This window comes from Epargyreus clarus, unplaced genomic scaffold (assembly GCF_041222505.1).
Source record: "Epargyreus clarus isolate Ecla_fem2 unplaced genomic scaffold, WU_Ecla_fem_2.2 ptg000017l, whole genome shotgun sequence".
NCBI lineage: Eukaryota > Metazoa > Arthropoda > Insecta > Lepidoptera > Hesperiidae > Epargyreus > Epargyreus clarus.
Window position 1 is genome coordinate 5,850,494 of NW_027332225.1, and position 21,561 is coordinate 5,872,054.

General features: G+C 34.9%; 2 protein-coding genes across 5 annotated transcripts in view; one reads left to right on the top strand and one right to left on the bottom strand.

The window, feature by feature from the left end:
- On the top strand, window positions 1–5,741 carry abo (de-etiolated protein 1 abo). Its single transcript, XM_073082199.1, has 8 exons — window positions 1–463; window positions 1,251–1,367; window positions 1,470–1,693; window positions 1,846–2,748; window positions 2,916–3,082; window positions 4,446–4,641; window positions 4,945–5,059; window positions 5,154–5,741. Exons 1-8 carry the CDS (start codon window positions 149–151, stop codon window positions 5,706–5,708), a joined length of 2,592 nt encoding a protein of 863 aa, XP_072938300.1. The 5' UTR covers window positions 1–148; the 3' UTR covers window positions 5,709–5,741.
- Window positions 5,737–21,561, bottom strand: part of Csk (C-terminal Src kinase) — a 26,748-nt gene continuing 10,923 nt past the window's right edge. For 2 of the 4 annotated variants that reach the window (XM_073082196.1, XM_073082197.1), the window contains exons 3-16: window positions 21,096–21,215; window positions 19,712–19,792; window positions 19,284–19,371; window positions 16,452–16,542; window positions 14,247–14,393; window positions 13,455–13,545; window positions 13,211–13,330; window positions 12,756–12,882; window positions 12,343–12,508; window positions 11,476–11,643; window positions 10,831–11,047; window positions 9,085–9,171; window positions 8,475–8,714; window positions 5,737–8,079 (exon numbers count right to left, since the gene is read on the bottom strand). In XM_073082196.1, the coding sequence (XP_072938297.1) occupies window positions 8,077–8,079; window positions 8,475–8,714; window positions 9,085–9,171; window positions 10,831–11,047; window positions 11,476–11,643; window positions 12,343–12,508; window positions 12,756–12,882; window positions 13,211–13,330; window positions 13,455–13,545; window positions 14,247–14,393; window positions 16,452–16,542; window positions 19,284–19,371; window positions 19,712–19,792; window positions 21,096–21,215 (1,746 nt within the window). In that variant the 3' untranslated portion in view covers window positions 5,737–8,076. Of the gene's footprint in view, window positions 8,080–8,474; window positions 8,715–9,084; window positions 9,172–10,830; window positions 11,048–11,475; window positions 11,644–12,342; window positions 12,509–12,755; window positions 12,883–13,210; window positions 13,331–13,454; window positions 13,546–14,246; window positions 14,394–16,451; window positions 16,543–19,283; window positions 19,372–19,711; window positions 19,793–21,095; window positions 21,231–21,561 lie in introns of all 4 variants that reach the window. The other 2 variants (XM_073082194.1, XM_073082195.1) reach the window with 1 other exon arrangement.

Genomic DNA, 21,561 nt, shown 5'->3' on the forward strand with positions numbered 1-21,561 from the left:
CTGTCAAATAATCAAGACGTCAAAACAGTGGGATATGCATTATTTCTGTATTATTTACTCGTATAAATATAAGTGATATTCCTAAGGGTTATTGACATTTCATTTCCATTTACAATGTTTGACTGAAGATTAAAAACTATATGACGAAATGAATACCGACACGGAGAATGTATATTATGAAGACATCCCACCTGGTGCTCTTAATGAAGAGGACTTCATTTGCACCGAAAAGATAGTACCGAGGAAAATCAAACCTCAAAATATTGTTATGAGGTTAATGGACAGAGAAATATATGGCTCAAGAAAACCTGGATCTCATTTTCATGTTGTGAGAGAGTTTTATCAAAATGTATTCCCAAACTTGACACTAGTTAATGTTGAGAAACCCCCTTGTTTCCTCAGAAAGTTCAGCCCAGATGGAAAGCATTTTATAGCTTTTTCTGCTGATCAAACATCTCTAGAGGTAAGAATCAAGGGTGTATTTACAAGTTCATTATTTTTCTTTTATCAATTATATATTAATGTATGTTCACAAAGCTATAGTCCTTAATTAATGAAAGCTTAGAACAATTTTGTGCAGCCTCTGTGAAGACAGTACAAACTTAAAATGTTAACAAAACTGCAGGATAAAGATGATATTCAAATAAAATACAGTCTACCTGGTGCCCATATATGGCCTAAAACTTCCACACTTTTATAACTTTACACAAACAATGTGCAGTCCACCTTACGGTAAGTGGCTACAGTTGCCCATGGACATCTATAATCAACCCCAAATAAAATTAGATTGTCCTGTGGTCGGCCACAGATGTATTGCTGTCCCTCAGGTGTGTTTTGGTATTACTGAATGTAAATTCTTAAGATTTATGAAGAAGCTGATTTTGATCTATAAAATTATGCAACACTGAGTGTAGTTAGGAATTTGATGGGTGGCTGCTAGTAGCTAAAATTCATACACACAGTTGTGCTTCGGAAGGCAAGTCAAGCTGTAGGTCAGGAATATTCTTTCATGGTTTTTGTTTAAAGCCTTATAGGCAGATTTAAATATTTGACACATTTGAACTTACCTGTACATCATGAAGTATGTTCCGAACCTTCCCCTGTTGAAGTCAGAGAGGCTTACCCATAAAATTATCAATTCAACATTGTTTGAAATGATGTGTTTCTGATGAGGATATATCTATAAGAGAACATTTTAATTTATATAACCATTTTCAAATAACAATGAAAATAACTGTATGGTTTTGCAGATATATGAATATAGAGGTGGTGCTGCAGCAGGAGACCTCGTTGCAGGATATCCTTCTGAGCTACTAAATGACACACATCACAGAATCAGGACACATATATTTTACAGGTTTTTTAGGGTATGTAGTTTTTCAAATGTCAGTTGTCATTATTTACCATTTTCTACCAAATGTTTTGTGCAGAGTAAAGAACCAGTGATATATCTAAAATTAATGTTACAGCCGAAACATACAGTGAATGTATGTCAGCACAGGCTCGTTGCTCGATCAGAACGCAATCCCGGCCAGTTGCCTTATATGGAACAACAACTGAATAGAGAGTGCAGCTTATTTACAGAAGATGGCCGATATGTGATAGTGGGTTCAGCAGCCCATATCCCAGAAGACTTGAGACCACACTTCTATCACATTCATAGTAACAATGAAGCAGTTACACCAACTATTAGGTATTTTCAATGTACTTGTAGACTTTTATTTTGTGTTTTAAATAAATGTTCAATACATATAAAAGTGTGTATCTGTAAAGTATAATTATGTTACTTAAATTGTTTTTAGATTGTTTTTATTGTCATATTAAAATGTTTTGAATAATTTTCAGGTCTGCACTAGAAGATTTTTCACTTCATCTAGTTGATTTGCACCAAGGCAAATTATGTGACACCAAGCATTTTCGAATTGATAAGATCTACCTCTCTCATAACCAAGGAATTTATTTATATAAAGAAGTACTAGCTGTCTTATCAGTACAACATCAAACTATTCATTTATTTCAAATTGTTGATGGGATGCTAATAGAAATTAGGAAAATAGGCAGATTTTGTTATGATGACGATCCTTTTATTGTCAGTTCAGTCTTCGGAGCAATAAGGAATGAAAGGCCTTTTCATGAAGAGACAATAAATAGTCTGAAACACAGACTTTTAGTATTCCTATACAAGAGAGCCAAAAAAATTAGTGACGAAACGAGGGATCCCCTCGAATTGAGAAAGTTTTACAAATATTTTGACATGTTTAAAAGTCTGCGGATGTGGAAAATGCAACTGCTAGATGAAGATCATCTATTCATTAAGTATGCGAGTGAAGAAGTGGTGACGCTAAGAGTAGCTGAGCCAAATATACAGTCATCATTTTTTGTAATCTACAACATAAGTGAAAGCAAAATACTAGAGGTTTATGAAAATACCTCGGAAGGTTTGCTGCAACTATTTGAAAATTACTGCGATTGTTTTAGAAATGCGAGGCTTTGCGCCGATTCGCAGTTTACATGCTCGCCATCCAATAATCTATATGCGAGGCTGACGCAACAAAGATTTAAACAGACAATAGTGAGGGCCATATATGGCGGTCGTACAGAAGCAACCAAGAGGATACTGGCGCAGTTGCCAATTAGTGCTCAGTCGTACAGCGGCTCGCCTTACTTGGACCTAGGACTCTTCAGCTACGATGACAAATGGGTCTCTGTTATGGAACGACCTAAAGTTTATGGCGAATATCCTATACGGTAATTATGTTCTCTATTGAAACATTAAAAAAATAATAAATCTGTGTATCCAACACATACCCATGAGCTAAACACTTCTTTTTCTCAAAAATGGTTCAAGCCAAGTAATGCAAGAATGATTTTTTTTTGCTAATGAGCGTCTAAATTGTTAAATATTCTTGTTACAGATTCTACGCACGAGATTCCGGCCTTCTGAAGTTCAAGATATATGCAGGAATCCTGGGACAAACAGTACCAGCCAGTGCTAGGAGACTTGTTGCTTTCACTTTTCATCCAACTGATCCTTTTGCTATTAGTGTGCAAAGAACAAATTCAGAGTTTATTGTTAATTTCCATATTAGAAATGCTGTATTCAGTTGATAATTTATTAATATTATTATTTAAGTTTACCAAATTGTTAATTTATAAATACTTCAAAATAGATATAAAACATTATCTATAATTTTCTATGTTCGTTTGTTTAATGCTAAAATCAGGTACCTGTTTATTTCTATACAGTCCATGGTAGCGAGCATAAATCCATCTGATGACGGTGGTGGTATGGATCTGATGAACTTTAAAATCATCACTGAATATGAACGGATAGAATTGAGTGCAGCTACAAGTGAATGTGTAGCTTCCCCTATTTACTTAATTGGAATGCTTAGTGTTTTCGCCTGGTCACATCATATAATAACTGCTGTTATAAGGCAGAAATACAAGTAACACTTATGCCGCCGCAGTCGGACCGTAAAGGATTGTACCATTATGATATTAGTAAATTAACATTCTTTGAGCACTACACAAACGCTAGGGAAATTCACTATGTATTTATAACTATCAAAGTATCAATTTTTCTGTTTCCAAAACTATGTTTTTGGAAGTATTAAATATGTCCAAAATAATCGATATTTTTTGGCGAGCTTCATGTTTTAAGTATCGTCTACTTAATAGTAATGAATTATCTGTAAAATTATTAAATTTTACTTTATTGTCTACATACTGACAGAAAATAGTGTCAGTTTTCTTACATACCCATACAATTTTCAAATTCCGTAAAATGGGTTTATAACTAATTCTCAAAAAATGGATTACACTAATATTTAATTTTAAGGTCAACTAAAATGTGGAGAAATACAGACGCAGCCTAACAAATTCAATATGCAATGCAATCAGCCATATTGGTGCACGGGATTTCAGAATGCACAATATCAATATCCCACACTTCCTTCCTATCAAATACGTAAGAGATGATTATACTTTAACTTTGATATAGATATACCGGCTCATTGTATATAATGAATATAAAACATAAAAGTAAGGCCTATGCTATAGGTGCAAAAGGTAAGGTCGTCGGTCCCTAAGGAACTATATACTCTCCAATGGGACCGAACCTTAAGTCACAAAAGTATAATTTAATAGATTTTGTAAAATTAATTCCATGCGAATTATACTTGAAATCGATCATAAATATATTGCTGCCGTCTGCAGAATATATTTTAAATGCTTCTTACACTGCCTAACCAGCCCTTATTAAATATGTCCTGATTTATCACTACACATTTGATATAAATCTAGGTGAAGGTCACAAAGGCACAACGACACAACTGAAAAAGTCCTCCAATCCAAGATTTCTATGTTGAGCCTAACCCCCAAACACAATTTGCAACTTAGTATTGGCATATCTTTACATGTCTCATGTATACTTGTAGAGTCACCATATCCTGAAGTAGTAGGCGAAGGTGATGTGATATCATTGACGTTACCAGACGGTAGAGTGCAATGCTATTTTTTGCCAACCAATAGACGGGATCAGTGGATACCCTATAACATAAACCCGAATATTCATAACAGTATACCGGTTTGGTCAAATTGTAACAATACAGCCTGGTTTGTGAGAAGTATAGTAAATCCGTGCGTATAGTTTTACTATTATGTCATGTTAAGTACAAAAGGCATTTTAGTAGTAACTACATATTTGTTTATAAACTCTAGATATTAATGTAAATAAAGCTATGTATGTATATATGTATATTAGTTACCCTTGATCTCTTAAAATACTTCTCTTATTTTGACTAAATATAATATTAATTATATAAAAGTGTCGTTTTTGTTAAGCATACTTTTTAAAATAACATTACTTTTCACTTTTTTCATATACGTTTATTCGTAGTCTGGTCAGAATTTAAGTATTTTACCGCCCTATTCTTTACGCAGGTACGCCACCATAGAGTCCAATCCGTCGGTACCGAACCATTACGGTTCCACAATTAATTCATTTGCTACGACTACTTGTAACATTAATTCACAATCTCAGGATTATGTCCAAAAGGTAAAGTTCCCTGTGATTATTGGTAGAATTGTTTTTTAAATTAGATACGCTTTTGTTGGACAATTTTTGATTTATTTTTTATCAACTCATTCAGTTTCATAATGATGGCTGCACTTCAACAACTGACCTGCACTACTTTTATCCCCATATACGAAGCGCCTGGCTAACTAATTCCTGTGCAGGTGTTCAAGTAGAAATACCTAAGCAAGAAAAGACAATAATCCACTGTGGAGCGATTTGTAGTAGACCGTGTTACTGTAATCCACAGAGTGGTAATAAAACAGAAATTGAAAGAAATTGTACAGAAACACCTATGTCCGTTGACGACATTAAATCTACAACATCCTGTTGCTGTAATAAAGAAAAAAATCGCAGTAATAATAATGTAGGAAAAAGAAACAAAAATGTTAGTTGTGCCTTTCAATCCCGCCCCATCGTAAATACGTCCGATAAGGCCGTGACAACATACGCCGATAAAGCCAGTAGTTGTACCGCAAAGAAAGGATGCAAAAGCCAAACTGACATACAACCAGACATGTGGTTCACGAAGAGACCAAGAAGTAAAGAAATTGTAAGATCGAATAGGTCCCTAGATGTATGCGATAGCTCTTGCTGCTTGGGTAGTGCTTGCTGCTGCAATTCCGATTAAATCATAAACAAATAAATAAAACCACTCATGAATTTATATTTCTTATAATACACTTTGTCACTTAGTATTACACGTATTTACAATGTGAAAAGTACAATATTAAACAACAAAAAGAGATTATTTTTTACCATTAAAACACTTACGAACATTTATCATACAGCTGCAAAATCTTCTATTTCGTTGGGTTACTCTAAATAAAACAAACCTTTAGACTAGTATACAGTTGTAGGGATTGCGTTTTAGAGACGTAAAAAGAAAATAGTTTGATAAAAAAGGAAGACTTTAATGCAGTTAATAATAAATCATAACTTTTGAAATTATACTTTGGTAGAACAAACAACTCACATAGAGCCGGGTCCATTAGCGAGTTTGTAGTTGTTATTCACTTTTAACTACAGTGATTAGACATTATATATCTACTATTCTACAGTCTCATTATTATATTTATAATTCATAAGAAAATTTCAATATGTTGTGGCTCGGACTCAGAACAGGTGATATAATACAGGTTGTACATAAATATAGTGGATGAAGATACATGTCTGTGTACATGAAATATACCCTAAGATTATTCTATAATATAAGATAGTAACAGTGGCTATCAAAATAAACACTATTTGTACGTGGATTGCATGCTGAAAATTCTAGCAAAAGTGCGTATTATTTTTAAGCAAAAAATATACTGAAAATTGAAATGCGATATCAAAATGCATATACATATTTAGTTTTTTAGGATATTATCAGCACTCTAGCTAACTTTGTGGCGTTTAAAATCTGTAAAGAGGCCATAAAATGTTTAAATAATGTGCGAGAAATTCTTGAACTATTGATAATAAGCTAAAAGATAACATATTATACAGAATAACCCGCTAACAGACCATATTCGGTTCGGTAGATCATTAGCCTAACCAATATTAAGAATTTAATAAATAAATTGTTTATAAAAACAATATAACACTTATTCCTAATATTGCATAAGAATATTAAACGACGAATGGACACCCCTGTCAAATAGCCTTTATACCACAACTCTTAAAAATAATAAAATTAATGGACAATGTTTTCTTGTATGCTTGGTATCGCAATAAAAGTTAATACTTACTATGCCTACGTTACTGCAGAGAAAAAACTATTTACATATATATTATATTATAATTTAGTATATTTAATTTTTCTCATATATTTTTCAAAATCAAGCATATAAGATAACTAGCCCTTTTAGAATGGAATTTTTTAATTTGCTTAAATTAATCACACTCCTTTTAAGTGAGATTCATAAGTTTTCGACAATTCTTTGTCATGACAAACAATCCATCAATACAAAATCGTAGACCAACATTTATTACATTTATTTTAAATTTTAATACTTCGCACAATGAACAAATGGCTACCTCCTAACTTTTAGCACACAACCTGAAAGTTGGCTAATGCAACTCGTTTTTTATGACTAAGCACGCCTTACTCTACAACATAAAGTGCAGATACAATCTATCACAAGTAATAATGCTGATTAGCTAAAAATGCACAGATAGTTTATATATATCAGACTTTACTGCTAATATCATACAGGAATGAAAACTTTATATAATCAATCATATACCAAAATACATTAGTAATACAAAATCATTTAATAGTTTCCATCAATATTTTTAAATCTAGAAGTAATAATAAAATGTAGAGGGACAGAATACAAGGTTTCTAAAATTCTCTATTTTTCTAAAAGATTTTATTATGTTTAAACATATTTCAGTCACCATTAATATTTAAATAAATGGGAAAAATATTATGATACAAACAACACTACAAAAAATTATTTTGACTAGACAGTACCATAGTACCGACTTACGGTAGTCAAAAGTGGGGAATCCTACAAGAATATTCCAGGACGATGGACAAGTATAGGTTTTTATTATATAGGGCTTTTAGTTAAACATATCTGATGTTGTTACGTTATGTAAAGGAGGAGGAGATTTGACAGATTTGTGCTTCAAAATTGTGCTTAAAGTAAACTTAAAATCACTTGTCAAATTTTGTATCATTTACGAATGGTACGGCGTTTCCGATATATAATTTATACTAAGTGCTCATAAAATAGTTTTGAACAGTTTAAAAGCATTTACTAAAAGCCCTGTAATAATACTTTTATATACAATAATGAGATAAAATTTTATTCATTACACACAAATTTTATAGAATATAATATACTATAGTTATTTCTTAAGCAAGTGAGTGTCTTTAAACTTTATCAAAATAATTTAGTACTTACATGGAAATCAAATAAATTTTATATAAAATACATCTTGCATCTGCACGACGGCTTCTAACCGTTACAAAATATTAGTTATGTATCCACTACAACTCGTAGGTTTCACTGAAACAAAAATATATGTCTAGGTAATTTGCATAATGGTCATCACATATGTAACGAGAAAGTAAAACATAGTGTAATGAATGCATGTTAATTTGTTAAGGAAATTGATAACAATAATATGACTAGAATTGTTTTTTAAAATTCATGCAAGTAAAAAAAATATTTATCATTTAAAAATGGTGAAATTTTTCATTGGGGGCCTTCAAGGTTAAATCCGAAACTTTAAAGATTAGCGAAAACGTTAAGTACAGGACAAGATTGAGAATTAGATATGGAAATCAATAAGGATAGAAAGAGAAAAACTAGGCGAGTAAAGGAAAGACGACCAGATAATTAAATAAGAGAGATGGAGAAAGTTAAATAGAGAATGAATATATGACAGACAGAGCGGTTACCTGGTGCGTCTGGTGCGTCTGGTGCGGCGGGTGCGGCGGGTGCGGCGGCGCGGCGGGCGCGTCGCGCAGCGCGGCCTCGCGGATGGCGGCCAGCGTGCGCCGCGTGTGCGCGAACGTCGGCCGCTGCGCCGGGTCCGCGTGCCACGCCGCGCGCATCACGTCGTACGGGCCCGCCGGACACCCCTCCGGCGCCTCCATGCGGTACCCGCGCTCCACGTGCCGCACCACCTCCGCTAGCGGCTAAAGAAACACAATAACTAACTGTACTCGACGCATCAAACGACAACATTGCAACTCTAAAGCCCGCTTCACATCCTCGCGAAAACGCGAGAAAAACCAGATTCGTATCGGCTCCCCATTCTCGTTTCTCGTGCTTTTCTCGCGTTCTTGCAAGAATGTGGAGCGGGCTTTATAAACAAAGTAATATAACACGAACTAAAATTAATGGGGTGACTATTGGTACTCCTTTAACGGTGGAATTAGTACAGCGTCCTTATAGATAATAAACTATTATTAAAGACTACTATTATTATGTTATTAAAGATAATAAACTAAATACGATGCATGTGCCTAATATTATCAAATATAATTAAGAACAAAAGAAACTTACGATTCTTGGATATGGCACTCTTCCAAATGAATAGATCTCCCAAAGAAGAATACCGAAGCTCCACATGTCAGACTTATTTGAAAATTTCTGAAATTAAAATAATTAGCGATTACTTTTCCATTCAAATTTTATGGAAACATAATCAACATGCATCTAATATCGTAATACTGTGATTTGTTTGAGTATGTCCTTTTTAAACTAACAGTGCGTGAGGATTTTTTTGTTAGCAATCTCATTATGTATTACAATTAGAGATGGGCAAAACACCCGGTTTAAACCCAGTACTGGGTTTAAACCCGATAAATACCCGTTTATACCCTCCCACAGGGTATTTATTCGGGTATTTAAAAATGATTTCATAAAATCTGTAGACAGTTTTTAAAGTAGTTCAAATATTTATTGAATAGATGTATTAGAAGTTTCTACGGTATTTTCAACGTTTTTACATTTTTTAATGTTATTTTTGAGGTTTTACCTACTTTTTTACCCAACTGCCACGGAACGGTTATGTTTTTTGCGCATATTTAGTATGTTTGTAAATCTTTTAATACATTCGGATCTGGTTAGATAAATTTCGACAGTTAAGGTGTCGTTATATTTGTCTTAAATACCTAAGTGTCATTTTTTCAGATTCAGATTTAGATAGGAGTTTGAAAAAAAACTGAAAGGAGTTACGAGGTAAATTGTGATAAAAACTAAAACTGCATCATTAGATTTATTCGAAAATCGGGGAATCGAACGAGTTCATTTAAAAAAAAATCACACCCTGTATTATTCCATCATCGCATAGTGTCGCTTACAAGGGTTAAATTCTAGAAAGTAGTGATATATGACAAACTAAAGGAAAAGTGATATTTTGAAAAACTAATGCAGTTTAGTTTTTCACAATATCTGCCTCATAACTCTCTTTAGCTTTTTTAGCTGATCCTTATAGTTTAGGATTTAGTCTTGAAGGCTCACTTCAAAATTTCACCCTAAAATAAATATTTTGTATACTGTAGTCAGAGGACGACATATACTACTTTTTATCAAAGAAACATACACGTTTCCTGATACAAGTCGAACTCATACAAGGAGGGTTCCGTACCACCCAATTGTCATATATTTTTTCATAGCAACCATAGAAGTAAATGTCATGTGAAAATTTGAACTGTCTATGTATTACGGTTCAATAGATAAAGCGAAATATGCTGAAAAAAGCGGGTTCTTGTATAGCGTCTCCCATTTATTTTGATGTTTTTTTATTATTAGTATTTGTTGTTATAGGGGCCACAGGATATTATATTCTAGAATAACAACGGGACGTGGACATTGTTTGAAATTTGCATCAAAAGCATACGCTAATTGGCTTCTTACTTAAGTCTGCATCTATCCTCTTCAATAATGGCGTGATAAAATGGCATTTTGGCGCTGTAAATGTCTTTTTACAGTCCATATTTAGTACAGTATCACCATCAAAGTAATAATTGCACTTAAAAAAGGATAGATATGTGTGAAAATAGTAAATACCCGAATAAAAACCCATTTTCGGGTTTAAACCCTATTTCTTCCCAACGACCGGGTAAAAACCCGGTTTATTCCCGATGGGTTTAAACCCTCTGCCCATCTCTAATTACAATATTTAGTATGTATCGGGATTTCATACCAATTAGACTAGTGGTTGTACTCTAACATCAAGTCGATCTCTTTAGGTGTATTACTATATTACCATAAAAATTGCAATACATAAAATAATGCAACACTAACGTTGTACTTGAGCGCCTCGGGCGCGGTCCACTTGATGGGCAGCTTGGCCTGCACGCGCAGCGCGTCGGCGGGGTCGTCGGGCGCGGCGTCGGAGCGCGCCAGGCCGAAGTCGGCCACCTTCGCCGCGCCCTCCGCCGAAATCAGCACGTTGCGCGCCGCCAGGTCGCGGTGCACCACGCGCTGCCGCTCCAGGTACTCCATGCCGCAGCATGCGTCGCTACACACACACATAGACAACATTTATACATGCTCTATTTGTCACATACATTGTTTATGCTCGCGGCAGAAACGTCGGAGAGTATCGATAATCGATCTTTAAATTTTTGTTCACATATACTACTTTCGCATTAGATACCTATGCAACTCTTTACAAAGTCTCTTGTATATAGAGTCTCATTGTATGCAATTTATTGGAAAAAGTAACTCTTAGCGACAAAAGTAGATAATAAGTTCTAAGATATAGCATGTACAAAATAAAAACTGAGTAGTAGTAAGTTTTATAGTATAAACCAACTATTGTTTTCTACACATGAATACAATAATCAATGACTTTTCTGCTTTCACCCAGGCGTTGGCTGGTAGAAAATGCCATCAAGCTGTTTAGTGTTACAATAAATAAATGACAATGCAAATGCGACAACTCACTACGCGAAGTTGATCTGGTTGAGCTGCGTGACGTAGTGGCGGCCGCGGCTGCGCAGGTAGTCTAGCAGCGAGCCCTGCGCGCAGTGCTCGGTCACGATGCACGTGCTGCCGTTAGAACTGAACACCACGCAGCCCAGCAGCCGCACTAGGTTCTCGTGCTTCAGCGACCTAAGAACATCCAGCCGTTATTTAGTTAATATTTATTTATTTATTTCGTAAAAACTTAAAACGTTACAGGATACCCTAATGCGGTAAAAGTATATCCTATGTAAATAGTGATATTAAACACCTATAATATTGATACTATAATTTATAATTTGCTGCCTGCCAACTCGTTCAGAGTGCTACTGAATAAATCGATAGTGTTAGCCATCAATTTATTCAGTTATCGTGTACGAAGCGCGTGTGTGAGCGGCGCATCGCGCAATAGATTAGGGCGGGTGCGTTCGCCGCCGCCAAATAATATTACGATAGTTCTAAAATGAGTATGAATTCATTCATATTCTGCTCAAGTATGTTTATATTCCACTGCTTAATATATGTCTCATGAAGAAACTTAAATGGTACGAAGTGTTACCCTGTACACAACAATTTCCAGCCAAACTGATTAGTCCAAAAGAACAACGGTCACTGATTCGGCAATACCCTTGCTGTAAAAGCAAGAGTGCGAAGGAAAAAGCAAAAGTCAAACAACAAATTTACTTGATGCGATAACGTGGTTCGCAGACTATTGAAGTTAAAATATTTTGTCAACTACTAATTCTGGGTAAATAGAACATAGTCAGAGTACCGAATGCTATTTCAGCAACGTTTCCCCTACATCTAATATTAACATATTTCTAACGTTCGCCAAAAGTCAATACTTACGCCATGACGCTGGCTTCGGCACGGAATTTGCTGGCGGCTTCCCGATCTTTCAATATTTTGACGGCCACCTTCTGTGTACCGTTCAGTATCCCCAACATTACATCACCGAATTCGCCTTTTCCGATATTCTCGCGGATTTCGAGATCACGCTCGTTTATTACCCAACCTGTAAAGATGCAATTATAGACTTATGAAACTTTTATAAATGTATAGTATTGTTTAACAACATCTAGTGGGTTAGTCCCTGTGTGATGGTATGTTGGGGTGGCAAGTCAGAGCAACTATCTTCCAGTTTATCGTTGGATACTTTACACTTTGAACCCATTCAGAAATTAATAGAATAATTTGGTTTACTATGACAGTCAATGCAATATTGCAGCTGAATCGACATTAAGGTTATTTTGTAAACTTACGGGCGTCAACAAACTTCTGCGCGCTGTCCGTTTGGTCCGTAGACATTTGTGTGGAGTACGTGTGTTGGAAATGCCCCGAGCTCAGCGCGCTGGACACACTCGGCGTGGGCGGGTAAGGAGGTGGTTGCTGAAATTGTTACGTTTAACATTATTCAAAGTACAATGAGAACATAGTATTAATAAGTAAATAGCAATATTGGGCATCTTGATAGTTTTTCTTCGTAATGCATAAGTACAAGCACTTCACACTTATTTATTATTTGTGTACAATTGTTAACCACGTGTAATAGAGTTATACATGGTAATATATGAGTTTGTACTGTAAACAACTATTATGACTATTTATACGACCCGTTATTTCTGATCTCGTAACTATTTGTTTATCGCAAACGTCATATTATATTGAAGCCAAATAGGCTTAAAACATATATTACTATAAAAGTAATATTGGTTACCTGTGGCATAGGAGAGTAGGGTGGTTGTATAACTGTATTGTTGTTGGCACCGTTGGGTGACGCTTTGGGTAAGCACCGTACTAGTTTCGTGCATAACCCGTCTGCGTCTATCAGATAATGCTGTAGAAATTAAACAATAATTACAAATTTATAACATTTATAATAAAAATAGATAGAAAATGTGATTCATGCGCATTTTTGCATAAGGTGAAAATAATTATATGTGTATTTTAAATACACTTACATGTATTAAGTCAGTCATATTATCGAAAAATTCTTCATCGTCTATCGTCAGACGCTGGTTTTGACTATCGGGGGCCGTCGCCCATTTCACTCTGTAAAACAAGAAAACAGAACATGTAAATAGGAATTATTATCTAAGCATGATATTTACATAATTATGTAAACTATATAATTTCATTCAGCACCACTCATTAAATATCCGCGGAGAAAGAACCGTGTATTGAAGTTAAGACGTAAAACGAGCAATGAAGCGTAATAATCGATTAGATACAGATTGCGTAAATAGTATGTAAATAAGTTCGATCTTCTTGTATGTTAAGATGAAGTTAAGTAAGAGTTATGTTTAAAACATTTGAGGAGTAGCTTTTGTAGACTGTCAATTGCAAACTAAGTAGCTTATGGCTCGCACAAATCCGTAATTTAACAGCACATGACTTGATTTAAGTACATATTGAATGATTATATCTATGTATAGGTTATTAATAGACATTGGTATAAATTAACCCTATTTGATATTTGAGCTGCAGCTTCTGGACATAAATAGTATGTCTATGTGATATCTTAGGCATAATGTATGCGGTGGTACATTTTATCTCCGACAAGCGGCGGAACATAGCGCCGGGGGCGGTCGACCCCTTGAGAATTGCCCGGGTAAAGAGGGACACCTCGCAGCCCGTACACCCCACACTTGGAGGCCCATAGCCCACGGAGTAGGACGCCCACTTTCGTTCATATTTGTTGATATATTGTGTGTTATGATGTAGTATTGTGTGTTATGTGTGTGTGCAGGTACCGGTAGTGCTCGACGCGGCCGCGGTACCGCACGCAGAGCGTGTGGTCACCGGGGAAGTTGGTGCTCTCGCGCACGAGGAACACGCCGTCCGGCGAGCCCGATAGCAGCGCCTCCGCGCGCTCGCGGGAGATCGCGCCGTGGTGCCATCTGTACGATAAAGATAAACACATGGATTAGTAAAGATTACTCACTCCTAACAAGAAAACGTAACCAGTTTTGACAATTTAAATTGTCACTGTCACCTATTTTCGTGTTTGAAAAATGTTAAAAAAATATAGTTTTTAGATCATTTACAAATGAAACGATATTTCTCCGCACTTTTTCTTCGATTTCTGTTTTTGCACCTCTTAACTGCGCATGTCGGCATCGTTCCGCATAAATTACACCATGACAGCCATTAAATGGCTGACAGAACTGTCAGCCGTTTAAGCTATTTAATAACTTTCTTCAATTACAAGGCGGTGAAATATCTATACTAATCTATGGATAAACATAATATATTAAAGTATCAGTAGATCATTTTATATGTTAGAAAAGTTCAAGCGTGTAGTCTTCGGAATAAACGGAGCAACTCTGTAGGAACAAATACATTTATTTCTGTGTACACATCACAACACAAACAAACACACCACCCTAACAGAGCCGATTTGAATGTGATATTGTGGATTTACAACAAGTAATAACGGTACCATAATATAATAATATAATACTTTAAAGGTTATCAAAATATGGAGTTTTATGGAGTATTAGCTTCCTTACAGACAAGTTTAAACAATTAAAACTATGGCATAATCAAGTAATTCATTGTAGCAGCTGAAGCAAATGTAAATGTGCAATAATGATATTGTAAAGTATTTATGACATAGCCATATATGATGTAGGTAATTATCCTTATATGACCTGCATATTATGACTATCTATATTATTATTTAAATATAGCATAAAATAACTGGAAGTTATGATTTACCTACCTGGGACTAATAAATAAAGTTACTAATATCGCTTTATCTATTTATAATATATATAATACAATTTTAACAATATTTTATTTATGCCACCTGTTGTAACATTACCATCGGAAAATATAAATTGTTAACGCTTATCACAGCATCGTAAAAGTTTAAAACGTTTGCTGCACAAACAATAGAATGCTACAGACATCTCTATAAATATAATTAAAATTTCTGTAACATTCTATTAACTGTTTTACACAATAGGTAAGTGTTAAGTCACTATTACAATACATTGTAATCTTTTGATGTTGTGATGCAAATAGAGGTATGTATAATTGTGTTTTTACTTTGTAACATTACGTCGATCGTTTCTTTATGCATGTACGGTTTATTTTTTCACAAACACAACTCTTAGGTAAGTTTTATATAATGTTTGAAGTATAAGATATTTACTCTGTGTGTTCGTAATTGACGGGATTTGTCGATGTTTTCACTTTTTGTGGCGTATCGCACTCCCTTTTGTCACTCTCCATTACCGCCTCGCTGCGGTTAGACAGAGAACGCAACTAGTAGATAAGTAACGTGATACTACTCAATCTTATCTCTTATCAAATCCGTGTGCTTGTCATGTTGTGTACAATTATTTTTATCGTGAATTGATTTCATGTTATTATTATATAATTCTGTAGATTATTTCACAATCAGCTACGGCACTAATCCTTTTTTTTTTAACAAAGAATCATCATTTCAATCAATATTACGTAGTACATAAAGTTACTATTGCTAAGAAGTATTATTAATGTTTAAAAATAAACCGACAATGACTTCATCTTAGTTTGCACAGCTAAACAGACCGCAACAGATCAAGATTTGTGTGTAGTCGGAATACATTTGTGGTCACTCTGTCCATAATACCACTTTTAGCAAATACTCAATACATACAGTAATTACTTCATATTGGAAGCATTTATAAAAATACAATAACACCAAGTTGGCATACTCAGAAACTTACGCACAAAACCTACGAATATTAAGTAAAAATGATAGGATTTTGACGTTTACAAGTAGAAAATATTTTTCACCATTGTATAGTCCGCGCCAATCTGCAAGTCCGCTCTGAAGTTTTTGCGAGGAGGTGTAGTCATACAATTTGCTATGGCGACGCGATTCATTTCTATATTCAAAAGGGACTAGTAGTTTTACGCGTACTATACTTATTATTTAATATGAGATTTGTATAGAGGATACTTACGGCCATTGCGTCATATTGACAAGCCTGTTGCCAGCAGGAGGTGGGTTCTGGATGGACGAGTTCACCAACACATCACTGGGACCCTTCGGCACTATAAACAAACAACATAACTTTAAGATTTAACTATATTGAAACGAAACAAAGCGAACTCTTCTTCCCCTAGGAATAAGTATGACGATGCAAAAAAAGCAGTCGGGTATAAAAACCCTAATTCATGGTAATAAAATATGACGATATTTCAGCAGTTCGTAATTAACATTCTTCTGCAATAACTGTTGTAACTTTATATGTAGGCGAATATTAAATATTACCAAGTATAGTACTGCTTCAACAAAATATTATTTTAGCCTAATTATATATATTCAAATAAAACTATTAAAATGATAGTAACACATTGCCTTAAGACAGTCTATAATATACTAATGAAATTTAAACGCATACGCATTACATGGAATTTCCAGAAAAGTAGGTGAATTTAAAGTAGATTATTTAATGTCACGTCATGTCATATCATGGCTGAAACTCAACTTTTCAATAATTGCACGGCATTAGACCACATTTGTGGCAAGTCGGAGATTACATTGCTGTAACGTGACGCATGCTGCACGTCACGATTATGGTTGACAAGGTTTTGCCCGCAACTTCGCCCCCCTAGATAATCTATGATTATAAAATTATAATTTATATTATTGTGTATGCAAACTCCTCGTAATTTGAATACAGCCCGTAAATACAATAATCCTTGCTTGTATGACACATCTCCTGTCTTTTATGAAGGTATTTATTATATTTTCCTTTAATATAGTGTTACGTGACGATTTATATTCATCGCATTTCAATGAAAAAAAATGTTTGTTGTTATAAGTATAATACAAGTTATATCATAAGTTATAGTGACACAGATAAGGGATAGTTTATGATAAAACAGGTAGTTTATGCGAACTTGGACAAAAAAGAAATATTCTATAGACACCTAACACATATACTATTAAGAATTACATTTAGTATTTCTAGTACATTCCATGTATTACTATAATCTTCAATACGCAAATATCAGAATTGTATGACGCCTGACACGGTTAGAACATGATAAGGGCGAGATAAGGAAACAAAACAAAGCAATTACACTTATACCCATTAGCAATAGAATGTACCCTCATGACCTAGATGGCAAGATTTATTGATAGTACTAGACGTATATCGAATAGCTAGCACCTATTTCGACGGTATCAACAAATATATTTAGAGGCATCTAATCCTTAAATAAATAAAAAATACATCGTTTTCAGGACGATAATAATTGAGAAAGATATAAAAAATAACAGGTTTTTAAAGTTAAAGTCAAAACAATATTTTCTTATATTTATATAAATTACCAAAACTCTTTCGTGTAAAATAAGGAGGAGATTTTACCCGAAAGCGCAAGAAAAAGAGCAATGATTTAAAATTGTCAGCGTTTAAGTACGTCATATTCTTTGGCACGCCCTACAGCCGAAACCTCAATTCACCGTAACATCATTCTTGACACAATCTCAAAAATAAACTATGATAAAAGCAGTGATAGCCTAGTGGTTAAGAAACTCGGCTTCTTGATCGAGGGGTCCGAGGTACAAATCCTAAGCACGCACCTCTCATTTTTCAAAGTTATATGCGTATTAGAAATTAATTATCACTTGCTAAACGGTGAAGGAAATCATCTAGAGGAAACCTGCATACCTGAGAGATTTATAAAAAAATAAAAATAATCTCAATGGTATGTGAAGTCTACCAATACGCACTTGGCCAGCGCGGTGGACTATGCTGATGATGAAATGCGAACAAAACTAGTGCTATAATAATGAAATCAATACATTATATTATTAAAAATAAAGTTTTAAAAGAGGCGGTATGTGGGGACAAATAACAAATACATAAACAACTACCACAATTACATATTTGTCACCGAACGTTTGTAACAATTTATCGCCAAATTTTTTGTTTGAAATTCGTTACTTCGAAAAATGACTTATTAATTTTCATAAAATAAACGTCAATAAGGAAGATTCATGAATTTGTTGTATGAATCAATATATGTAACGAGTTGTTGCGTATAATAATAAACTGCTCAACTACATAATAATGTTTTGTCCATTTACGGACATTGGAACAACTTCATACATGTATGGAAATAAATAAACGAGGTTTTCTATTTATGTAGCTACAAATTAACGCATAAACCAGATTTAAAATTTGAAACATTTTTTTTTTTATTTTCACATTATACTAATACTTTATTTCGTGTATTTTTAGAAAGCTATTGTAAATAAAAAAAGAATCAGGGAAATTTGGCGACAAAAAAATAGTAGTAGGCTAGATACAAGTTTTTTTTTTCATTTTTTTTTGTGCTTAAATTGTTGCAACAATTAATAATATTAATAAGTGATTATCAGTTTACAGTTGCTTTTTTATTTAAAAGACATGAACCTACACATTAATTTATTCCAGAAACCAGACCATATCCGTAATACCAAATTTTTTGTATACCAAAAAAACGCAATTATTTTCAAACCAGCTAGTACGAACGAAGCTGCCAATAACCAGTACAATATAATTATTATTCTGCCTCACAACAGCAGTGTTAAGCGTGGTTTTGTGGTTTGAAGGGTGTAGTAAGGAAGACATACTTTTCCGTGGCGTTCCAACTTAGTCCTTAGGGGTAGCGGCGCATCTGTGGTCGACCTCAGGTCGGATGTCCATGAGCGGCAGTAGCCACTTACCATCAGGTGGATTGCATGCTCGTCTGCTACATACATTATAAAAAAATATATAAATATTAATTGTAACATTTCATACCGGACGATGTCTGCGAGGTGTGCATGGCGGCGGGGGCGGGGCCGGCGGTCGCGGCCGCTCGCACCGAAGACGACATCACGTTCACGTTCTGTTGATTGACACGGCGGTGAAAACATTTTCGTTACCTTTTCACATTATTTGTAATTTATTGTCATTTATGCATTTTGCTTAGAGATCTTTTGTCTTTTGAATAGAATTTTTGAGTGTGGACTACAAAATGTTAATTTTTACTATGAAGACTAAATATCATAAATATTAAGAATACCTGCCAAGCCTCCTATAGAAAAAAATCCTAAATACGTCAGTGCTGACATATTGTGGTTATTATCATTAAATTTCTGTATGAAAATGCATTGTTCAAAGTATTACGTAATTATGTCTAATGTAATAATTAAATTATAGATATTTAAAGTTGAAATAACACTTACGTTGTGTGTCACAGAGTTTTGCAATGCGGTTGGCGATAGTGGGGCATGAAGACCAGAATTCCCACTCATTCCGCCACCAGACTAAAAAGCAATGTATCATAAATAAATGTCCAAAACAAATTAGAGCAATGATAGCATATTGACCTAAACTATTATTTTGAAGCCGAAGATCATCCCAGGATTCCCAGGTTAACGATTGAAACCTGAGGTATGTCGGAGTTATTCTAAAAAATAACTATCATATATTTAACGGTGAAGAAAAATGTCATAATTTTATCTACAAATCAAAGAGGTAAAAAAAAACACTAAAATTATGATTACCTCGTGATGGCAATGATTAACGATTCATTATTTTCTAGAGTGATTGTCTTTTCATTATATAATTTTAAGCCTCAACATTTACATTTATATTTAATTACGTAACTTATATGATTTATAAGTTCTAACTCATAACTATCAACACGTATCGTCTAAATAAGACCAAATCAAAGCCATTTAAAATATTTTAACGACGACAACATCCCACGACACAAAGAGGCGCCTACAGATCACCAAACTGTGTCAAAACTATAAAGCATCGAACATATTACAACATTATAAAAACTTAGTAGAGAGAAATATACATCCGACAACATCAATGGAACCATACTTAAAGCTCTTTATATTATCTACTATGTAAGCTGCGGATTTGGCCTAGTTTTTAAGATGTCCGGAGAATCTCTGAGCAGGTTCGCATAGTTTCACTTTAAATGTTATAAGGCAAAAAACATATGCAAGACATATTGTGCCAACATTTTAGGAATTACTTATGCATAACGAAGTACTTTAAATAACCCTGATATTAAAAAGTCACTAAACCCCACGAATCCAGACGTTTCATCAGACTAAACTTTTTAACGTACATCTATAGGTATTACTGGAAAGCTCCGATATAAAGAAGGATCAAAGCAATAGTGCTATAAGATAGTTGTAGGATCGGTGCTTCAGCAATCGAACAGTGAACGGAAGATTTACCAAAGAGCTAGAAGGGATAAGCGCAGTGAAGTGGACTGTATTACCTAAGTATGCGTCTATGAACCGGCAGTTGAAAAGAATATTTCCATTCGTCTTCGTTTAACCGCAAAGAAATGTAAATTTTGAATATGCTACAACTTCTATTATTTTATTCTTCTTATATTTTGAATTTTAGCCCCTCGCGTTTCGGATCCATCGGCCCAGATTTGACATCCCAGATACCATGTACTTTTCGAAGTTATCAGCGTGCCAGAAATTACTAGTAGTAGTAATAAAGTAAAGGATCGATGATGGGCGGATACTATAATAATACTACACATGCGCGTTTGATTGGAAAGAGGTATAGTGCATAATAGAGCTGGTTACATACCGGCAGTTGGTGCGGGGGTTGGGCGCGCTTGAGGCGGGCCGGCGCGATGGGCGCGGGCGTCGCCGACGCGGAGTACCAGCCGCACGGACCCACGCCCTGCGCGCCCGCGTGCACGCCGTGCTGACGAATGAAACACTTCATAAATAATTTTTAGAGTTATTTTTTGGCACCATGAACATCTGTAATCAACCTCAGATAGGATTAGATAATCCTATCTGGGGTCGGGCACAGATGCGCTGCAACTCCTGAAGACAAAGGTGGAACGCCTCGGAAAAGTATGTCTCCCTTACTACACCCTTCAAAACCGAATACAGCAGCGCTTAACACTGCTGTTATGAGGCAGAAATAGGTGTCGCGGTGGTGCCGCCGAAGTCGAACCACATAGGGGTTCTACCACCTTTAAATGCTAGTTTATAGCGGAATTATTGCTACCCTGTAAATTCTTCCTTAAGTTAATTAGCCTTCT